Source organism: Malaya genurostris, chromosome 1 (genome assembly GCF_030247185.1).
Source record: "Malaya genurostris strain Urasoe2022 chromosome 1, Malgen_1.1, whole genome shotgun sequence".
NCBI classification, from domain to species: Eukaryota; Metazoa; Arthropoda; class Insecta; order Diptera; family Culicidae; genus Malaya; species Malaya genurostris.
In genome coordinates this window covers 164,355,653-164,372,060 of record NC_080570.1, presented here as the reverse complement: position 1 = coordinate 164,372,060, position 16,408 = coordinate 164,355,653, and the positions used below count along the sequence as shown (strand labels likewise).

The window sequence follows — 16,408 nt, the reverse complement described above, 5'->3', positions numbered from 1 at the left end:
GTCATTTTAACCAACAGCAAAACAAAAATCAAAAAAAAACAAAGTGAATGTTACACCCAAAACTGTGGCTTATGTGAAAGCGGCACCCAAATAGTGGTGGCGCCTCGTGTCGATCGTGGTGACATCTGCAAGTGTTCGCCACGCTGATTGAGCAAATTTTACACACAGTTCATATGTGAGCCTGTATATCTGTTATCTGTGGTGTAGCCATATTTACAGATTTTTTAATTACTTTATGCTCAGAAAAAAATATTTATTTCATTTAAATTTTTAGGCTCGATCTATGATTTGAAATAAACATGAAACATGTATTTTTGAATGCATTTTTTATTATACATTAACGTTTGAGAACAATTAATTGAGCATACTTCTACTGTTGAATTTTTTTGCGTTGTATTTATACTCTCCTGTCTTCAAACGAAAAGCTACAAATCGCTTTATTAGAGAATGCTTAAATTTGTAAATTTGGTTTCACTCATAGGATAGAGCAATCAATTGTTTTCAATTTTATCCACCTCAACATATTCATCGCCATATGTCTCTTTTATCGATGGAACATTAGTAAAATAATCTGACTTTTGTTCCTTTTGGACAATGAAACTTTAAAAAAATCTTGTTATTATACTTCATTAACATTCATTCATTAACAGGTTGACTTACGCCATTCTCATTCCTGCTTAGATGACAAAACTCAAAATATCCCATGTTGAACGCAATATCGAATCCATTGTTGACGTATTCCCGGATCTTTTGGAAACCGAAAAAAGTCAAGTCAAGTCAAGAACACAACACTTCATTGTTCTCGTAAAACTAAAAACATTTTCGCGTTTACACTAATTCAACAAATCTTTTTTGGTACCACTGGTAGTGAATTAAACTAAAAAGAAAAAATCGGCTTAATGCTGATTTTAATTACATCGTACTGCCACTAAAAACATTTATTACAAAAGAGATTTTAAAAAAGTGGAACATTCTCTGAAAATTTTCGTTTGCATTGATGAGCTAAAATTACACATTTTAATAAACTTGTTTTTTGATTGTTTTTATACTTGGCATCATTGCTCGCGTACCCTGCAAAAGTTTTGTGGTGAATACGACTTACTTCACTAAGGGGCGCCTTTTCAAAATTTACCCTGTACTAGAATGGGCAAAACTTTATCGCGAATATCTTTTGATGTACTTAATCCAACAACATAATTTTTTCTACAAGCTATCAGAAATATGATCAGAAATTTGTGATTAAATTTTCAACAGCGTGAGAAAACCATTAATAACTGAAAAACAAAGTTTTTGAAAACTTTTGGAAACAATGGGGAAAATTTATCACGATTGCTTACCTTTTTTCGCACCCGGACAATGGTTTTGAGGTAGTCAGGCACATATGTATCAGTCCTGATGTTCTACTGGACGAGTATAAAAGGTAAACTTTAATCGAAAATCGTCCATTTCTTCTAGTTCGTTAGGCGAAAACTGGATGTCGTGGTGAGGTTCTTCCACCAAAGCTCGGTAACGACAAACATGGTATAAAGCGTGAAACACTCAGGTCGTGGTCTTATTCGGACGCAAATCGCTGCTCAGCTGCTGACTGGACTGAATTATGGATTGATTTCTGTAAATAAACTCCAAAACTGAATTCAGAATCTATTCTGGTCCACCTGAATGCTGCCTTTAATTTTGAGGTTTCGAATTAATCTTAGAAATTTTATTTCAAAATTCTGTTTCAGAACTTAGGTCCAGTATTCAGAGTTTGCATGCTGGAACTAAATACTGGAATTTTATCATGGAACTAGATTTCGGAACTAAATTCAGTTTCGGAATTCAATTCTAGATCAATTGCAACTGAATTTTCAGCCTGTTTAGTTCTTGAACTCCCGGCACGGTTCCTGAATTATATAAATTAGTTCTTCTTAGAACCATTAATATATTCTCATAGAACTATTCAAAGTTTTCCTACTATGTACATCTACAAATTGCATACTCGCCTTACCAACTGGTGTAAAGGTGTAAAATGTAACAATTGACACGATTCATTTATTCTAGCCAGCACAGTTGGCTTTTAATATCAGTGAATCAATTATTAAAGAACTTTTTTTGATATTTTCTTCAATTGAAATTATTATAATTCCATACCGTATGTACTTCTGCAGGCGAACATTTTAATACCCTCTTTTACTCTGTCTTACTAAATTGTGTGCTTAAATAAGTGTGACAGTATATAAACTTATGAGAACGACTTCAGATATTCAGAAGTTATGTCCTTGACATTACCCACCCGCTTTTTTTCTTTTCACAATGTGCGGGTAACAAAAACATCAAAATCAGCTAATCAGAAACTAATCCATTTTGGAACAAATGCACCTCCCAAAACAGTATCAAACGCGGCGACATCTGGAGTCTGTCTATTGGATCAATGACCAAACGTCTAATAAATCGTTCAACTTGGCTCTTATATGGAGAAATTTTTAGTGCGTTTCGAACAATTTCAATAAACAACTCTTAAAGTACGATTCAGACGGTCCGTCACCATCACCGTTAGTTGAATGCATTCTTCTTGGCGGTCGGCACGGGTGAACGTTCCGGTTGGGGAAGAAGACGGACTGTCTGAATTATACTTTACTGGGATTCCACGATGACGGAGTATAAATTGAACACAAAGTGATACAATTTTGAAAGCTACAGTGGCAAATTCTCTAAACTGCCTTGAAACTATTCCTAAGTTGCTTCCTTTGCAATGACGCTTTTGAACACCAAATAACCACGCTTATCTACAATTTAAAACTAATACGTAACTTTATTCCGATCCAATTAAACCTTAATCATTACAGTACTCCTCCCGAAATTCGTTATCTCGATCGGCATGAACCGGTGCGTTCTGCAGGGGGCACAGCTTCTGCCACGATCGGTGCTCCAGGGTCTGCACGATCATGTACGCGACGTAAACTCTCGGTGCCGCCAACAGTCGCCACGTGAGCGGATTCAGCGGGTTCGTCTTGTACTCCCAGCTAAGAAATGCCTTTTTCGGCATGCCAACATCCTTTCCGGCCATGACGGCAGAGTAGTTTTGACCCGGCTCAAAGTAGATTGGTTCCTTGGTAAACTCCATTCGGTCCGACCGTTGCCTCTCGTGGCCAAACATATCCAGAGCCATTTTACCGATCTCTCCTCCATGGATTAGACTTTCGTCGCTTTCCGATAGAGCCAATGTCACTTTGTAGTGTGTTCCTGAAAAAATATATGTATAATTCAAACTTATCGTCTTTCCAATCACACTTACGACAGTATGGCGCATCATCTCCGGTGATCATGTAGGCACGAATCGGTCGAGGTTGTACCATCACGCCGTTCTCGATCAACCTCTTGTAACTTCCCTGCGCATTTGGGCCAAAATCGATACAGTAATGACCATCCACGTCACATTCGAAGCAGTCTCCGGCCAAAAACTGTTCCCACGATTCACATCCGATGGCCACCCATGGGCAACGCTGCGGGATAGAGTCCGTGTACAGCTGGTGACACCGCAAATGGTTGCAGCCGAAAAACTCCTGGAAGCCCCAGAAGAACGAATCTTCGTGCTTGTGGATAAACTTTTCCATCGGATCGTTGCAGCCGGCTTGATTGCTTCCTCCGTTCGGATAGAAATCAACATGCCCAATCGCTTGATACATTCCCAAACCACCGGGTCGTGGCCAGCGTTCCACCCAAGGAGTAGAGTCCGTATGAATGATATCCACGAACTTGGCATCAGAAGAATCCAGACGTACGATCGGATCCGTATCCGAAAACATGGGCTCCGCTGGGTCCATTCCGGTGATGCGGCCCAACTTAAGTCCGAAATCCCTTTGCAAATAGTATCCAACATAACCACACACGTGTGCCCCCAACGAATGTCCAAGAACATGCACCTTGTCCAGGTTTCGCATTCCCAACTCCTGATAGAGCATATGAATCACGTGAGCCGCGATCGCACCTATCAGCCGGATATCAGCCACACATTGAGTGTACGGAGGCACGGAACCTTTGCGCCAATCGATAACCACAACGGTTGCCGTACCATCCGGGTCATTGTCCAGAAATGTGTTAACGAAATTCTGAATCTGAAATGAACGTATGCAGATCGAGAAGATCGATCGTAACATAATCCCGTCGTCAACTTACCCAAGGTCTATCACCAGATTCTATGTACCCGTGAGTAACGAAATAAATCCGACCGTTTGGGTTGATCCCTAGAGATCGAACGGCATCCGGATCGTTGATGTCGATGAACTGAGGATGCTCACGAACTGGTTTATTGAAAACTGGGAATCTAACGTCCAACTGGGCCGGTGATCGCGGATGCCATGCCAGCGGTCGTTTTTCATCTACCCACGGATAGGTCAGCGGGAAACAACCATAAACTCCGTAGCAGCGGGTATTCTCGGAAGCTGAAATCAGACGAACTCGATCACGTGCAGTTCACCATGTCAAGATCACTACTTACATAACGTTATGTTATTAACGTTCGTGGTGACATTGAGGATCGCATTGTACAAGCTGTTGTTCCATTCATGGTTAGCCATAAACAACATTGTCTGCAACAATATTCCCGTAGTGTTTGTTATTTCCATTTCTTCCTTTCTGGCAGTGCCGTTTCCCTTATCAGTTTCGTTTGAATATAGTTTAATTATGAGTTCTTCTCAGAAATTGGAACTTTTGTAATTATCACTGAATATCGTCATAATTCTCCACGTTATCCACGATCAACTGTTGCTGACCCGGTTCACAGAACGAAACTAACGATCACTTTGGTCGTTGGTCACGAGTTATAATGTTCGAAAAAAATTAATCCATTCGCAAACCGATCTTCCGAACCATCGAGCTGATCTTCAAAGACTGCGACAGCCGCTCGTCGTTCGTGGTTCTCTCATTATCAATTAAGCACAAAAGCGATGGCGAATCATAATTGTTATTGCGATGTTGGCGGATCTTGGCGCGGTCCGGGTGCGCATCGGCAAATTAAATAAATAATTATCGCAATAGAGTAAGCGGTCCCGAGCGATGGCGGTAAACTAGCCGATGATTTACATAACGGAAAATACTGTGAGACCCGGTCCCGATTGGCAACTGATTGAACAGCTTCGAATGGTGGAAAAGTTCAGGATGAGAAAATAGTGCTTATTAGAGTGGTTCAAAAGTCTGCCTTTAGAATTTTTATGACGTCCTACAGTCACTTTCCATTACTAGACCGAATAGAAGATAAAATTTGCGTCACAAAGGCCAGACTTTACTAGCTGTAAACTTACAAATTTAGTGCAATGTAACATCACTTGTGATGTAATACAAAAAATACAGATACAGAAAAGTTACTGGCAGATGTCCTCCCAATCGCATACGGGAAATTGCATACAACTGTGATTCGGCGAGTTACCACCTGCGGCAGCACAATCAGCAATCAATCTCCCAACGATCGTGGTTCGGAGGGGGGTTCAGCTGGTCGTTTCACTTGCTGCGATTGTTTTTGTTTTTTTCCGCATTTTCATCTTCAAGGCATTCTGTACCCAGAGCTTAAAAATGTCACGTACTTTCAATGAAAGAATCCATTCCAAAAGGCTCATATTCGTGTTTTACTGTCTCATTCGTAAATTATTGCATCTAAAACAGCCGAGAAGAGAGTCATTGCAATTGAAGAGCGTACCAATGCCAACGACACTTGTTCCCCGACGACAAGACAAAACCGAAATAACGTCTGCAAGGAGAATCAATCGATTGTCGATTCTCATTCTTTCTTCGATATAATGAAAATATGTAAAATTCGATTAACAAGATTAATGTGAACCAAATATACTGTAGATACGACATTGTGAATTGTTTTCTGTTCTTTTAGATTCTCAAAGCTTCGGTTGAACATCGAAGCAACTGCACAGTGTTCGATTTTCACTGGAAACCGACAATGACTGAATGAGTATCACAGTTTTAAAACTGTTATTTCGCTCTTACCGATGACTGGACATGGATCTCATTCTCAACATTTTTAAGCGAAAGTTAGAGTGATGTTTATTTTTCGTCATTTTTGTTTATTTTGAGTCAATAAAATTGACTTTTATTAGCTCTGATTGTACCAATAGCCATCTCATTATTAGAGTCGCAGTATTATTTTGCAGATTACTTGGCTTTCAATAAACGAGTTGCTATTAAATCGGATACAATATCTTCGCTTCGGGTTTTAGAGGCAATACCGCAGAAAAATGGTTCAATAGTTGTGCAATACTGTTGTCATAGCGAAGCGAAGGCACCTATTTGAGTTTTAATATTAAGGTCAATCTATCGAATAGATACAGCAGATCTGTTCTGTTTTTTCGCTGAATCTCGGACAAAATAATTTTGAACCTGCTTCGAGCACTGATGAGCCGAAGGCGAAACGCGAAGAAATCGGAACAGTTTGACAGTTAGTTTTCACGACAACCAGTATTCACAGAAGCTCGGTTATTGGAAGATAACTTAACCATACGAATAGTATGATTTTTCCGTGCTCTATGCCTATTCAGATTCACCGCATGAATTTTATATCTATTTTCAGAATTCTTAATGAAAACCGTCCGATAAGAATTTGCATATCTTTGTGTAAAATAAAGTTCATGTACCCAAATATCGGTTACATCTATTGATTACCGAAAGTTTTCGACAAAAACATTATCTAACAAAGGAATCAAATCTTATAGTGTGTAAATCATTCCTGTCAAATCGGAAGTCCAATGTCCGTGATGAAAAGTTCCATGTAATCGCCAATTCACCCAATCTTCTTTCACAGAATCACAATATGTAAGACCTAATTTATAATATTTTCACCTAAAATAATAAAAAAACCCTTCTTAATCCACCTAGTGGTGTGATAATGCCTTTCTCTTCTTTCATAACAGTCTCATGAAAATATGTTTCATACATTTATTAAATAATTTTAGACGCCAATTGATTCAGATTGATTCGAGTAGTTCACAAAAGCATGCTTCAGTGTTTATGTCACACAGTCAGCATCATTTTTCCAAACTAGTGCTTGACATTTGCGTTGCCTATTTGTATGAGAACAATGATGCTAATCTAAAAAAAGCCTTCTTAGTCCACTTAGTGAAATTTTCATATATCTTGAAAAATCACCATAGGGGGGAGTACATGAAATTTTCGAAATCGAAAAAAAATTTTTGATGCCAAAAGGCTTAGAATTGCATGAAACGTCGAGATTTAGTGTCATCTCGAAAAAAATTTTTTTTGAAAAAATCGACTTTTTGGGACTTAGAAAAAATATGAAAATTTTTCTAAGTCCCAGAAAGTTGATTTTTTCGAAAAAAAATTTTTTTGAGATGACACTAAATTTCGATGTTTTATGCAGTTTTAAGAGTTTTGGCATCAAAAAAAATTTTCGATTTTGGAAATTTCATGTACTCCCCCCTATGGTGCTTTTTCAAGATCGATAATTGTCAAACCTTTACCATCGGGCAGCACCCCTTAAGCATGTCCGATTTAGGTAAAATTTTGCATGAAGGCTTTTTTCGAGGTGCTTAAACTTTTGAGCACTAGAACTTTACGAAAAAAGAGTTGATCCCAAAATTTTGGCACCCTTATATATACAAGAGCGGTAAAAATCAACGTGTTTTGTCGGTTACGTCACTTATACCATCATATATCTGGAACCAAAAGTCACAACCACTTGATCTTCGAACTTGATCAACGGCCCGACAGTAGCTTTCAAACGAGCCCAAGTTTGTTAAAATCGGATCAGCCATCTCTGAGAAAATTGAGCGCGTTCAAATAGCACGATTTTTGTCGGTTACGTCACTTATACAATCATATCTCCGTAACCAAAAGTCACAGCCATTTGATCTTTGAACTTGATCAATGGCCCGATAGTAGCTTTCAAACGAGCCCAAGTTTGTTAAAATCGGTTCAGCCATCTCTGAGAAAATTGAGCGCGTTCAAATAGCACGATTTTTGTCGGTTACGTCACTTACACAATCATATCTCCGGAACCAAAAGTCACAGCCATTTGATCTTCGAACTTGATCAATGGCCCGACAGTAGCTTTCAAACGAGCCCAAGTTTGTTAAAATCGGTTGAGCCATCTCTGAGAAAATTGAGCGCGTTCAAATATCTTCGAAAAGTGCACATACATACACACATACACACACACATACACACACACATACACACACATACACACACACATACACACACACACACACAGACATTTTCCGATCTCGTCGAGCTGAGTCGAATGGTATATAACACTATGGGTCTCCGAGGCTCCGTTCGAAAGTCGGTTTTTCCAGCAATTCTAATACCTTTCTATAGAGAAAGGCAAAACGATGAATCACAAAAAAACATTTTTCTGTTCCATGCAGACTATTGCTAGAAGCGATTTTTTATAAAAGCGATCAGTGTTGTAATTCTTTTTTCAATAAACACATTCACGATAAAAATGAAAGCGCATTTGTTTTTTTTTTCTTTAATTCAGAGAAAGTTTCAAGGTCGTAAATAAAATCCAAGGTATTCTTACCGTGGCATTCATTCGAATGAATTTAATGTTTATCGTAAAGCTTTTTTGAATTTTGAGTTATTTCGAAATAGATTTAACGCGGACTTATGCTGGTTTTTCATTTTACTTCATAAACCTTATGAATAATGGTCCACTTGACTGGAATATGATTTTGGATTTTGTAAAGTTTCCAGTTTCAATGAGAGATTTGTGATGTGGCACTCAAGACTTCTACAAGTATTTACTAAAAATAAAAATGTTACCTAGGATAATTATACAGAAAAAAAGAATACTATGAGAAAGGCGCTATTACATCAGTATGAAGCTTGAAAACAAATCGAAACCCTGTGAATAATTTACTTCTAGTTAGTTAATAATCAGGAATCAGAACAAACGGGCTCAAACGGTACATTCCCCAGGTGCTATTGCTATTGGGTGCATCGCTAAGACTTCAGACAAATCGGAATGCAGTGACAAAAAAAAAATAGTAAAAAATTCAAATCCACCGTAACTAATTGGCTACTAAATAGCAACAAATTATTACCTCGGATTTTGATTTGATAATCATATACTTTTAAATGTTTTTTTTTCTTTTTCATAACGTTCATTTTACGTTTTCCTCAGGCAAACTGAACTGTCTTGGTTGTCCAGAAAACAAACTTAATAAAAATTGTCAATGCTTGTACAATTTATCTTAGCCCTTTATAATAATTTCGATCTAAATATTCAGCTACGTAACTGCAGTGTTTTTTTTTTGCATTTCAATTTCAAATATCCCTCTCAGCAGGCCGTTCAATTTTGTTGGTCTTTGAGCGCTTGTTGAACGACATATTGCACGAAATATTCGTTCATTTTGCTAGAATGGTTTGTTGTTGTTTTTTTTTCTTGCAAAAATAGTGTGAAAATTAAGTGTTACCTTTACATAGAAAGAAAATTTGTTGTTAGAATATGATATGACTTCATTGTTGAGCCATTTTTAACATGAGAAGTTGGAGCCCCGTTGGACTAGTTTTACTGCAGAATTTCTGAAGTTTTTTCCACTTATTTGTTCAAACTAACAATACATATCTGCACAATACTTCTACTTCATGTAGAATAACAACAAATTTTCTTTCTATGTAAAGGTAACACTTAATTTTCACACTATTTTTGCAAGAGAAAAAACAACAACAAACCATTCTAGCAAAATGAACGAATATTTCGTGCAATATGTCATTCAACAAGCACTCAAAGACAAACAAATTTTGAACGGCCTGCTGAGAGGGTTGAATTCAACGTCAAGGTTGCAATAAGCTGTTTATGTTCAGTGCATTTGGCATATTGTCGCAAAGCTGAAAAGTAGAAGCGCTGCATGTTTAGAGATGATACTTTTAGCAAAAGCTGTCAAATCGGTAGGAAAATTTCTAATTACTCCACCTTTTCAACGATTTCTTCTGAAAACGGGCAAATTCATTTGAAAAATCATAGTAGAAGTTGAAGAAAAAGTTTTTACTCTGAGGTGGTAATGTTGATCTTAGTTCATTGTGCGAAATCTACCGTCTATTCAGAATAGAGCTTTAAACTTGGTTTGATATCATTTTTCAAATGCCTGGAAATAATAAAAATAATATTCAAAACGAATAGTACTCGATCGCTATACGCTATACATTCTACTCGAGAAATGGTTTCTGTTTAAAAAAATGTTGATCCGAGAAAACCTAACCTCACCCAATTTCACACATTTCTGAAGATTTTCCATGTTTAATCGTAGTTTACACTAAAAAAAGTAGTAGTAATCACTTAGAAATCGATCGAATCCTCCTTTTCTTGGCTCCATTTTTCATTAGCAGGTGTCGCTACCGGTAAATTGGCTTTGTGACAATGTGCCAATCACTTGATGGGTTAACTGGACAAAACGGGAAAACGTAGACAGTTATGGTCTTTCGTGTGCGGTGAAGGAAATCGGCCGACTGACGGGCGACCAGAACACTTGCGGAATCATCTGTACGCAACTGTAAATAATAAAAACCTTTCCTGAATCTACTTAGTAGTATGATTATCCCTTTCTCATATTACCCATACTCTCAGAAATATTACTGTGGTATTAAAAAAAACATTTTCATTCAGTCTTGGATAAAACAAGAATGTTTGGTCGTACATAAAAGGACATGGTATATCGAAACCATTATGTCTCGTTTTCGACTCGTCAGAGCATAGCTGTTTGAGTTGAACTGTTATGCCTCTCGACAGTTCAACATAATCCGCTTAGCAGACATAAAGTTTCTGATACTTGCAGACCACTTTATCAGTTTGCACCGAAGTGCAATGTCTTAGCTGTGAGGAGAGGTAAAATTCTGCTAGCTACTATTGTTGAATAGCAGAATTTCATGCAGAATTTTTCCAGAACTGCAGTTAAAAACTTCTAGAGCTACTACAACGCAGTCTCCACAAGCGCAACCGGATTAGACAGCAAACTGAATCTCTAATGGAAAATTAAATTCTGCCGGAAATACGAGAATCGTTTTCCAGTAGAGAAGTTCGTTTTACTCCCTTCTGATAGAGTTCCGAGAGAAGTCGTATGCCTCATAACTATCGTTCGCACCGAACTGTTTAGATATGAAAGATTCGGCGATCGAGCAATTTTTTACTTTCTTCTGCGCCGCATTATTCAATTGTGTGTTACAATATATTGGATACTGTTTCAAAAACTTGACACGATTTACACAATGAAAAAAACTATCGATATTTGGATTTGTGAGTTATCCAGTTATGACTTTGACATCACCCACCCGCATCTCGCTTTACTTTCTCAAGGTGGTGCAGCTTGATAGCAGCTGGCTTGCTGGAATTTTTTCCAGTTGATTTTATTCGCAACAGGAGTTTCAACGGGTTTCCAGATTGAAATAATCTGAGTTGCACTTTTGAGGACTGTTTCATTTTGAGTCATATTTTGAGAACTGGGAAACGTTTTTTTTTTATACTTTATTTTGTTGAGTGAAATCAATTAATGTTTTTTTTTTATGATAATGAAACCAAACTATCGAGTAGTGTTTTTATGAATATAACAAGTTTGTTCACTCAGTAATCTCCGAGAAGACTGAGCCGCACAAACTAAGATCCAAATAAATGCTCTTGTGGTTTCATATAAAGTTCCTGAGCTTTATACGAATCCAACTTCCGGATCCGGAATTACAGGGAGATATGAACAAAAAAAAAGTTAAAATATATGTATTAACTTTGCTCAGAGATGACTGAGCCGATTTTGACGTTTTTGGAGAAGTCTTTCAGAACAAATTATTCATAAAATGGTTCAATCAATCGAATGATACGTTGTTACAATAAAATTAGTGATATAAATTGAATTTAGTATGTCAAAAAATCGCTTAAAATGTAGCTAAATCATAGAAATAGTGCCTACTATAAAAGTAAATATTGTATATCATTATATGTGGTCTATATTTGTTTGACGAATGAATAAATAAATAAAATCAGCACACTCATGCAAAACAATGCGCATCTCCCACGCATCGTTGACCTTCCGGTTAAGAGATTCTTAGTTAGTTACATAGACTCAAAACAAAAAGAATATAGTGTAGACAGTATATCATTTCTGTATGAAATGTTCAAAACGACGAACGTAACAATGCGGGACTCTCTTTGTTTACTTTCTCTTTCGATTATTGCGAAATATTCCTGCTTTTTTTCGGTAATTTCTTCAGTACAGATTAAAAGATAAATAATTGGAGAGAAGGATTCCTAAGAGTATCGTAATAATCGAAAGAGAAGGTAAACAAAGAGAAACAAGATACATCCAGGGTGGCAGCCAGAATCAAAATATTTCCACTTCAATCTTGCTGATTCATTATCCCATAGTGAAGTAAGACGTAATCATGCATTGTCATACATTAGTATACATGAAAAACAACCAGATGGAAAATATTATCCTATTTTGAAGCGGAATTATTTGTCATTAATATTTAATCGTTGCAGCGTATGAAGCAAACGAACTTTGGAACCATCGATGAGCGTCATAGTTTCGAAGATCCGGCTTTATATTTCGCCTGATAATCGCATTCTAGCAGATCCTCAAGTGTTTGTTGCTCGTCGAGAACTTGGCCATAAATGAGTGTGAGTCTAGAACTGAGACCGCCCAAGATTCAGACGGTTACAACACGAACTCTGACGTCAAGCGACTATCAGTTCCAGGCAGAGCTCCAGCGCATAGTTTTCTCAGTGACAAGCTCGCCGGCCGGACAGTCATCGGTCGGGTTCTGTGTGTGTGTGTAACGATTGCACAAGTGTGGGGACTTAAAGGTCAAACTTGATAAGAACCACACGTCGGCAAATGTTCTAATGTTATTTTTATTTTTAAATTAAATTACTTCTCGATCGGTACTACTCTAATATAAATAATAGTTGGGTGCATTGATGCGTTGCATTGATATGGCGATTACTGACACACTTTGCTGGGGTAAAACGTTTTTTCATTTCTCCTTCTTCAGTTCAGCACAGTCTCCAAGGGTTTCGGGTAAAATCGACACTTATCCTGCGTGAACAAACTATCGACGTTGCTCGTCACGGGCATGTTGTAGCTAGGGCACAGTAAAATCCTAGTTCTATATTCAAGCGATTGCACGATGATGTACTCGATGTAAACCCGAGGTGAGTTGAGAATTCGCCACGTCAACGGGTTCAGGAAACTCGTATTGTACTCCCAGCTGACGGTAATCTTTCGCGGTTTACCAACTCCGGCTCCTGCCAGTACCCGAGTGTAATTCCTACCCGGTTCGTACAACCTGAAATCACATATAGAAAACACGATTACAACCCATTCTGAGTTCTCTGCGGCTATTCGAAAACACTTACTCTGACTCTTTGGTGAAGGCCATCTTGTCGGAGTGTTCGCCCTTGTGTCCGTAGATACTGAGATGGAACCGTCCAACTTCGCCCCCGTGCAAAACACTTTCCTCGGAATCGGACACTTTGATCAACACTTTATAGTGGGTACGACAGAACGGTTCCCCCTCTCCCGTCATCAGGTAGGCCTGAATGTCACGATTGCCAACGATTTGATTGGCGTGTTCCATCCTACGGAAACTATCGAAACTGTTGAATCCGAACGTGAAGCACATGTGACCATCGCGTTCACACTCGAAACAGTCGCCGGCCAGGAACTTTTCGTAGCTTTCACAGGTGATCGCTATGAAGGGACACTTGGTCTGAATGCTCTCAATGAAAAAACTCACCGATCGCACGTGGCTACAGCTGAAGAACTGGTACATACTGGATATGAACGAACCGTCCCTGCGCTTCCAGAAGGTCTGCTCGCAACCGGGTTGATTGAAGCCACCGTTCGGGTAAAAATCCAGATGACCGATCGGTTCATACAATCCCAGACCGATCTTCGGCACGAAAGGTGTCGCATCGCTATGAATCACATCCACGTACTTGGCATCGGTGGTGTCCAACCGAACGATTGGATTTGTCTCGGTGAATGCCAGTTCCGCCGGGTCCATTCCGGTGATACGTCCCAGTTTCAGACCGAAATCCTTCTGCAAATAAAACCCAGTATACCCGGACAGATGTGCTCCCAACGAGTGGCCGATCATGTGAACGTTGTCCAAGTTCCTCAGAGATAGTTCCTCCTGAAGATGCAAAGTAAAATGGGGTCGATCGGTATTTTATCGGTAATCATAATTCACAATGTTGAAAAACTTACGTAGATCAAGTGAATGACATTGGCCGTGATTGCCCCGACCAGTCGAATGTTGGCACTAGCCTGATTGTACGGTGGACTGGAACCGCCACCCCAATCGACCACGACGCACGTCGCGGTACCCTGCTGGTCCTGATCCAACAGACGATTGACCATCTGCTCGATCCACTTCACCTTACCGGACTGCAGAAAACCATGAGCGATGAAGTATATCTTGCCCGCCGGATTGATGCCGACCTGATGCAGGTAGTCCGGATCGTCCAGGTTGATAAACTTCGGTATCGATCGAGTCTGCTTATTGAACACCGGAAAGCGAACGTTGATCTTCGACGGTTTCTCCGGGTACAGCGCAATCGGACGCCGTTCGTCCGTCCACGGTGGTGTGATAGGAAAACATCCGTAAACGCCGTAGCAAACCACGTTGTTTGGGTCTGTTAAAAAATGCGATCAAGTTAATGTTTCTTCTTCTGTTCATAAAGGTAACTGATAATCCCAACCTGCTCGGTACTCCTCGTTGACGGTGGGATACATCGTGACTAGGCTGTCGTTTTCCTTGTAGTTCGCCAAATACATCAGCGTGGGAAACAATATTCCAGTTCCGTTCGATAAATGCATTTTCAACGGTTACATTTACTGCACCCAAAAAAAAAATCTTATGTAAACGAAAAACACGCAGTCGTTCGCGCTTGCTGCAGTAAAGCTTCAAGTTCAGGTCAATCCTTTTGATCTTTACTCGATCACAATCAACCAAGCACACAACAAAAAAAAACTAACAGATCTCAGAAAATGCTAACTCTTTCTCTCACTAGGCCACTTGCAACATAAACTGATGAGGATGATGATGATGATGATCACTTCCTTGTTGGACGTCTGCCAATTTTGCTCGTACTGAGTACTCAGTCTCTGTTGGATCCTCACCCGGCTAGAGTTAATTAATGACTGTCTGTTGGAGTTCCTCGTGTGCTACCTTTTAATAGCAGACACTGAACGCGCTCAGCACACTCTCGTCTCGTACGAGAGCGCCGGCGCGTAAGCGGTTTTTTTTTCATAATGGAGACGGCAGTAGGCCGTGAACGAGCTCATGCTGGTTCAGTACTCTGAACGGTACTCGGGTCCCGGTGCCTGCATTGATAGATTTTGCGCCTACTTCGATAGTTCTAATCACTTGTTGACGTTTGGCGGTAGTGTGGATTCACCGATAACCCGGTAGATTTTGTTTACCACGAGTCGTTTTAAACGACTTGTAGTTTACTTTTCATTGGCAAACAAATAAACTGTTTTTGTAGAACATTCTGCCCTTGTTCAATTTGTCGAACTCTCATTAGTAAGAAGTCTTGATCTAACGTCCTAATGCGAAACGGAAACGTTTTCAGTATGAAAAAACATTTATTTCGTATGGATGGAGAAACGATTTCGACTTAAGACTGATGCATGCACTTTCTTCAAATCGTGGTAGCTCGGAAAATGTAAATTGGACAAAAAGATGTTGTTGGAAATCGATTGGACTCTCTAAAGAAAATATACACTGAAAACTAAAATCTAAAAAAATGTCAGAAATGACAGAAAACTGTGCTTCAGTGGTAAGATTTTTTTTTTTTTGATAAATAATTCTGTTCCATTGGTCTTCGAAATTTGACCAATTTGTTCCTTTTTGGGTTTTGATGTGATTAGCGTGGTCGTTGGAAAAAAAAACAATAACACTAATACGTGATCCATAGCCTTTTTTTACCATTTGCATTATTTTTCTGTTAACAAAGCGATTCTCCTTGTCTGTTTGGGCTGTTCATCTGGGTATCGAATTATCTGCGGAGAAAACAGAGCTGGTCGTATTTTCAAGAAAGCATTATCCCGCGCAGCTTCAGCTTCATATGATGGGAAGAATGATCCAACAGGTTTTGACTTTCAAATGCCTTGGGGTGTGGTTTGATTCCAAATGCACGTGGGGAGGACACATTAGGTATCTGATAACAAAATGCCAACAAAGAGTAAATTTTCTTCGTAAAATAACAGGATCTTGGTGGGGTGCTCATCCGGAAGATCTAATAAAATTGTATCAGACAACGATACTTTCAGTGATGGAATATGGATGCGTTTGCTTTCGTTCCGCTGCAAACTCTCATATGATCAAACTTGAGCAAATTCAGTATCGTTGTTTGCTTTAGGCTGCATGCATTCGACACATACAATGAGTCTTGAGGTTCTGGCGGGAG

The 16,408-nt window shown here is 39.1% G+C and overlaps 2 protein-coding genes across 2 annotated transcripts; both read right to left on the bottom strand.

The window, feature by feature from the left end:
* Positions 1 to 2,761: 2,761 nt before the first annotated feature.
* Positions 2,762 to 4,894, bottom strand: LOC131426650 (pancreatic triacylglycerol lipase-like). Its single transcript, XM_058589522.1, has 4 exons — positions 4,478 to 4,894; positions 4,156 to 4,421; positions 3,275 to 4,094; positions 2,762 to 3,222 (listed from the first exon to the last, which is right to left on the bottom strand). The coding sequence occupies exons 1-4, from the start codon at positions 4,602 to 4,604 to the stop codon at positions 2,813 to 2,815; spliced, it is 1,623 nt and encodes a 540-aa protein (XP_058445505.1). The 5' UTR covers positions 4,605 to 4,894; the 3' UTR covers positions 2,762 to 2,812.
* Positions 4,895 to 12,825: 7,931 nt separating this feature from the next.
* Positions 12,826 to 15,167, bottom strand: LOC131426649 (pancreatic lipase-related protein 2-like). The gene is made up of 4 exons (XM_058589521.1): positions 14,696 to 15,167; positions 14,202 to 14,629; positions 13,349 to 14,127; positions 12,826 to 13,278 (listed from the first exon to the last, which is right to left on the bottom strand). Exons 1-4 carry the CDS (start codon positions 14,811 to 14,813, stop codon positions 12,981 to 12,983), a joined length of 1,623 nt encoding a protein of 540 aa, XP_058445504.1. The 5' UTR covers positions 14,814 to 15,167; the 3' UTR covers positions 12,826 to 12,980.
* Positions 15,168 to 16,408: the final 1,241 nt, after the last annotated feature.

Bases quoted from the DNA above. Each gene is read 5' to 3' on its own strand.
- LOC131426650 (XM_058589522.1), bottom strand. From the start codon at position 4,604: ATGGAAATAACAAACACTACGGGAATATTGTTGCAGACAATGTTGTTT. The intron at 4,095-4,155 runs GTAAGTTGACGA...CGTTCATTTCAG, and splicing joins AATCTGGTGATAGACCTTGG to ATTCAGAATTTCGTTAACAC. The intron at 3,223-3,274 runs GTAAGTGTGATT...ATATTTTTTCAG, and splicing joins AGATGATGCGCCATACTGTC to GAACACACTACAAAGTGACA.
- LOC131426649 (XM_058589521.1), bottom strand. From the start codon at position 14,813: ATGCATTTATCGAACGGAACTGGAATATTGTTTCCCACGCTGATGTAT. The intron at 14,630-14,695 runs GTTGGGATTATC...ATTTTTTAACAG, and splicing joins CAACGAGGAGTACCGAGCAG to ACCCAAACAACGTGGTTTGC. The intron at 13,279-13,348 runs GTAAGTGTTTTC...ATGTGATTTCAG, and splicing joins GCCTTCACCAAAGAGTCAGA to GTTGTACGAACCGGGTAGGA.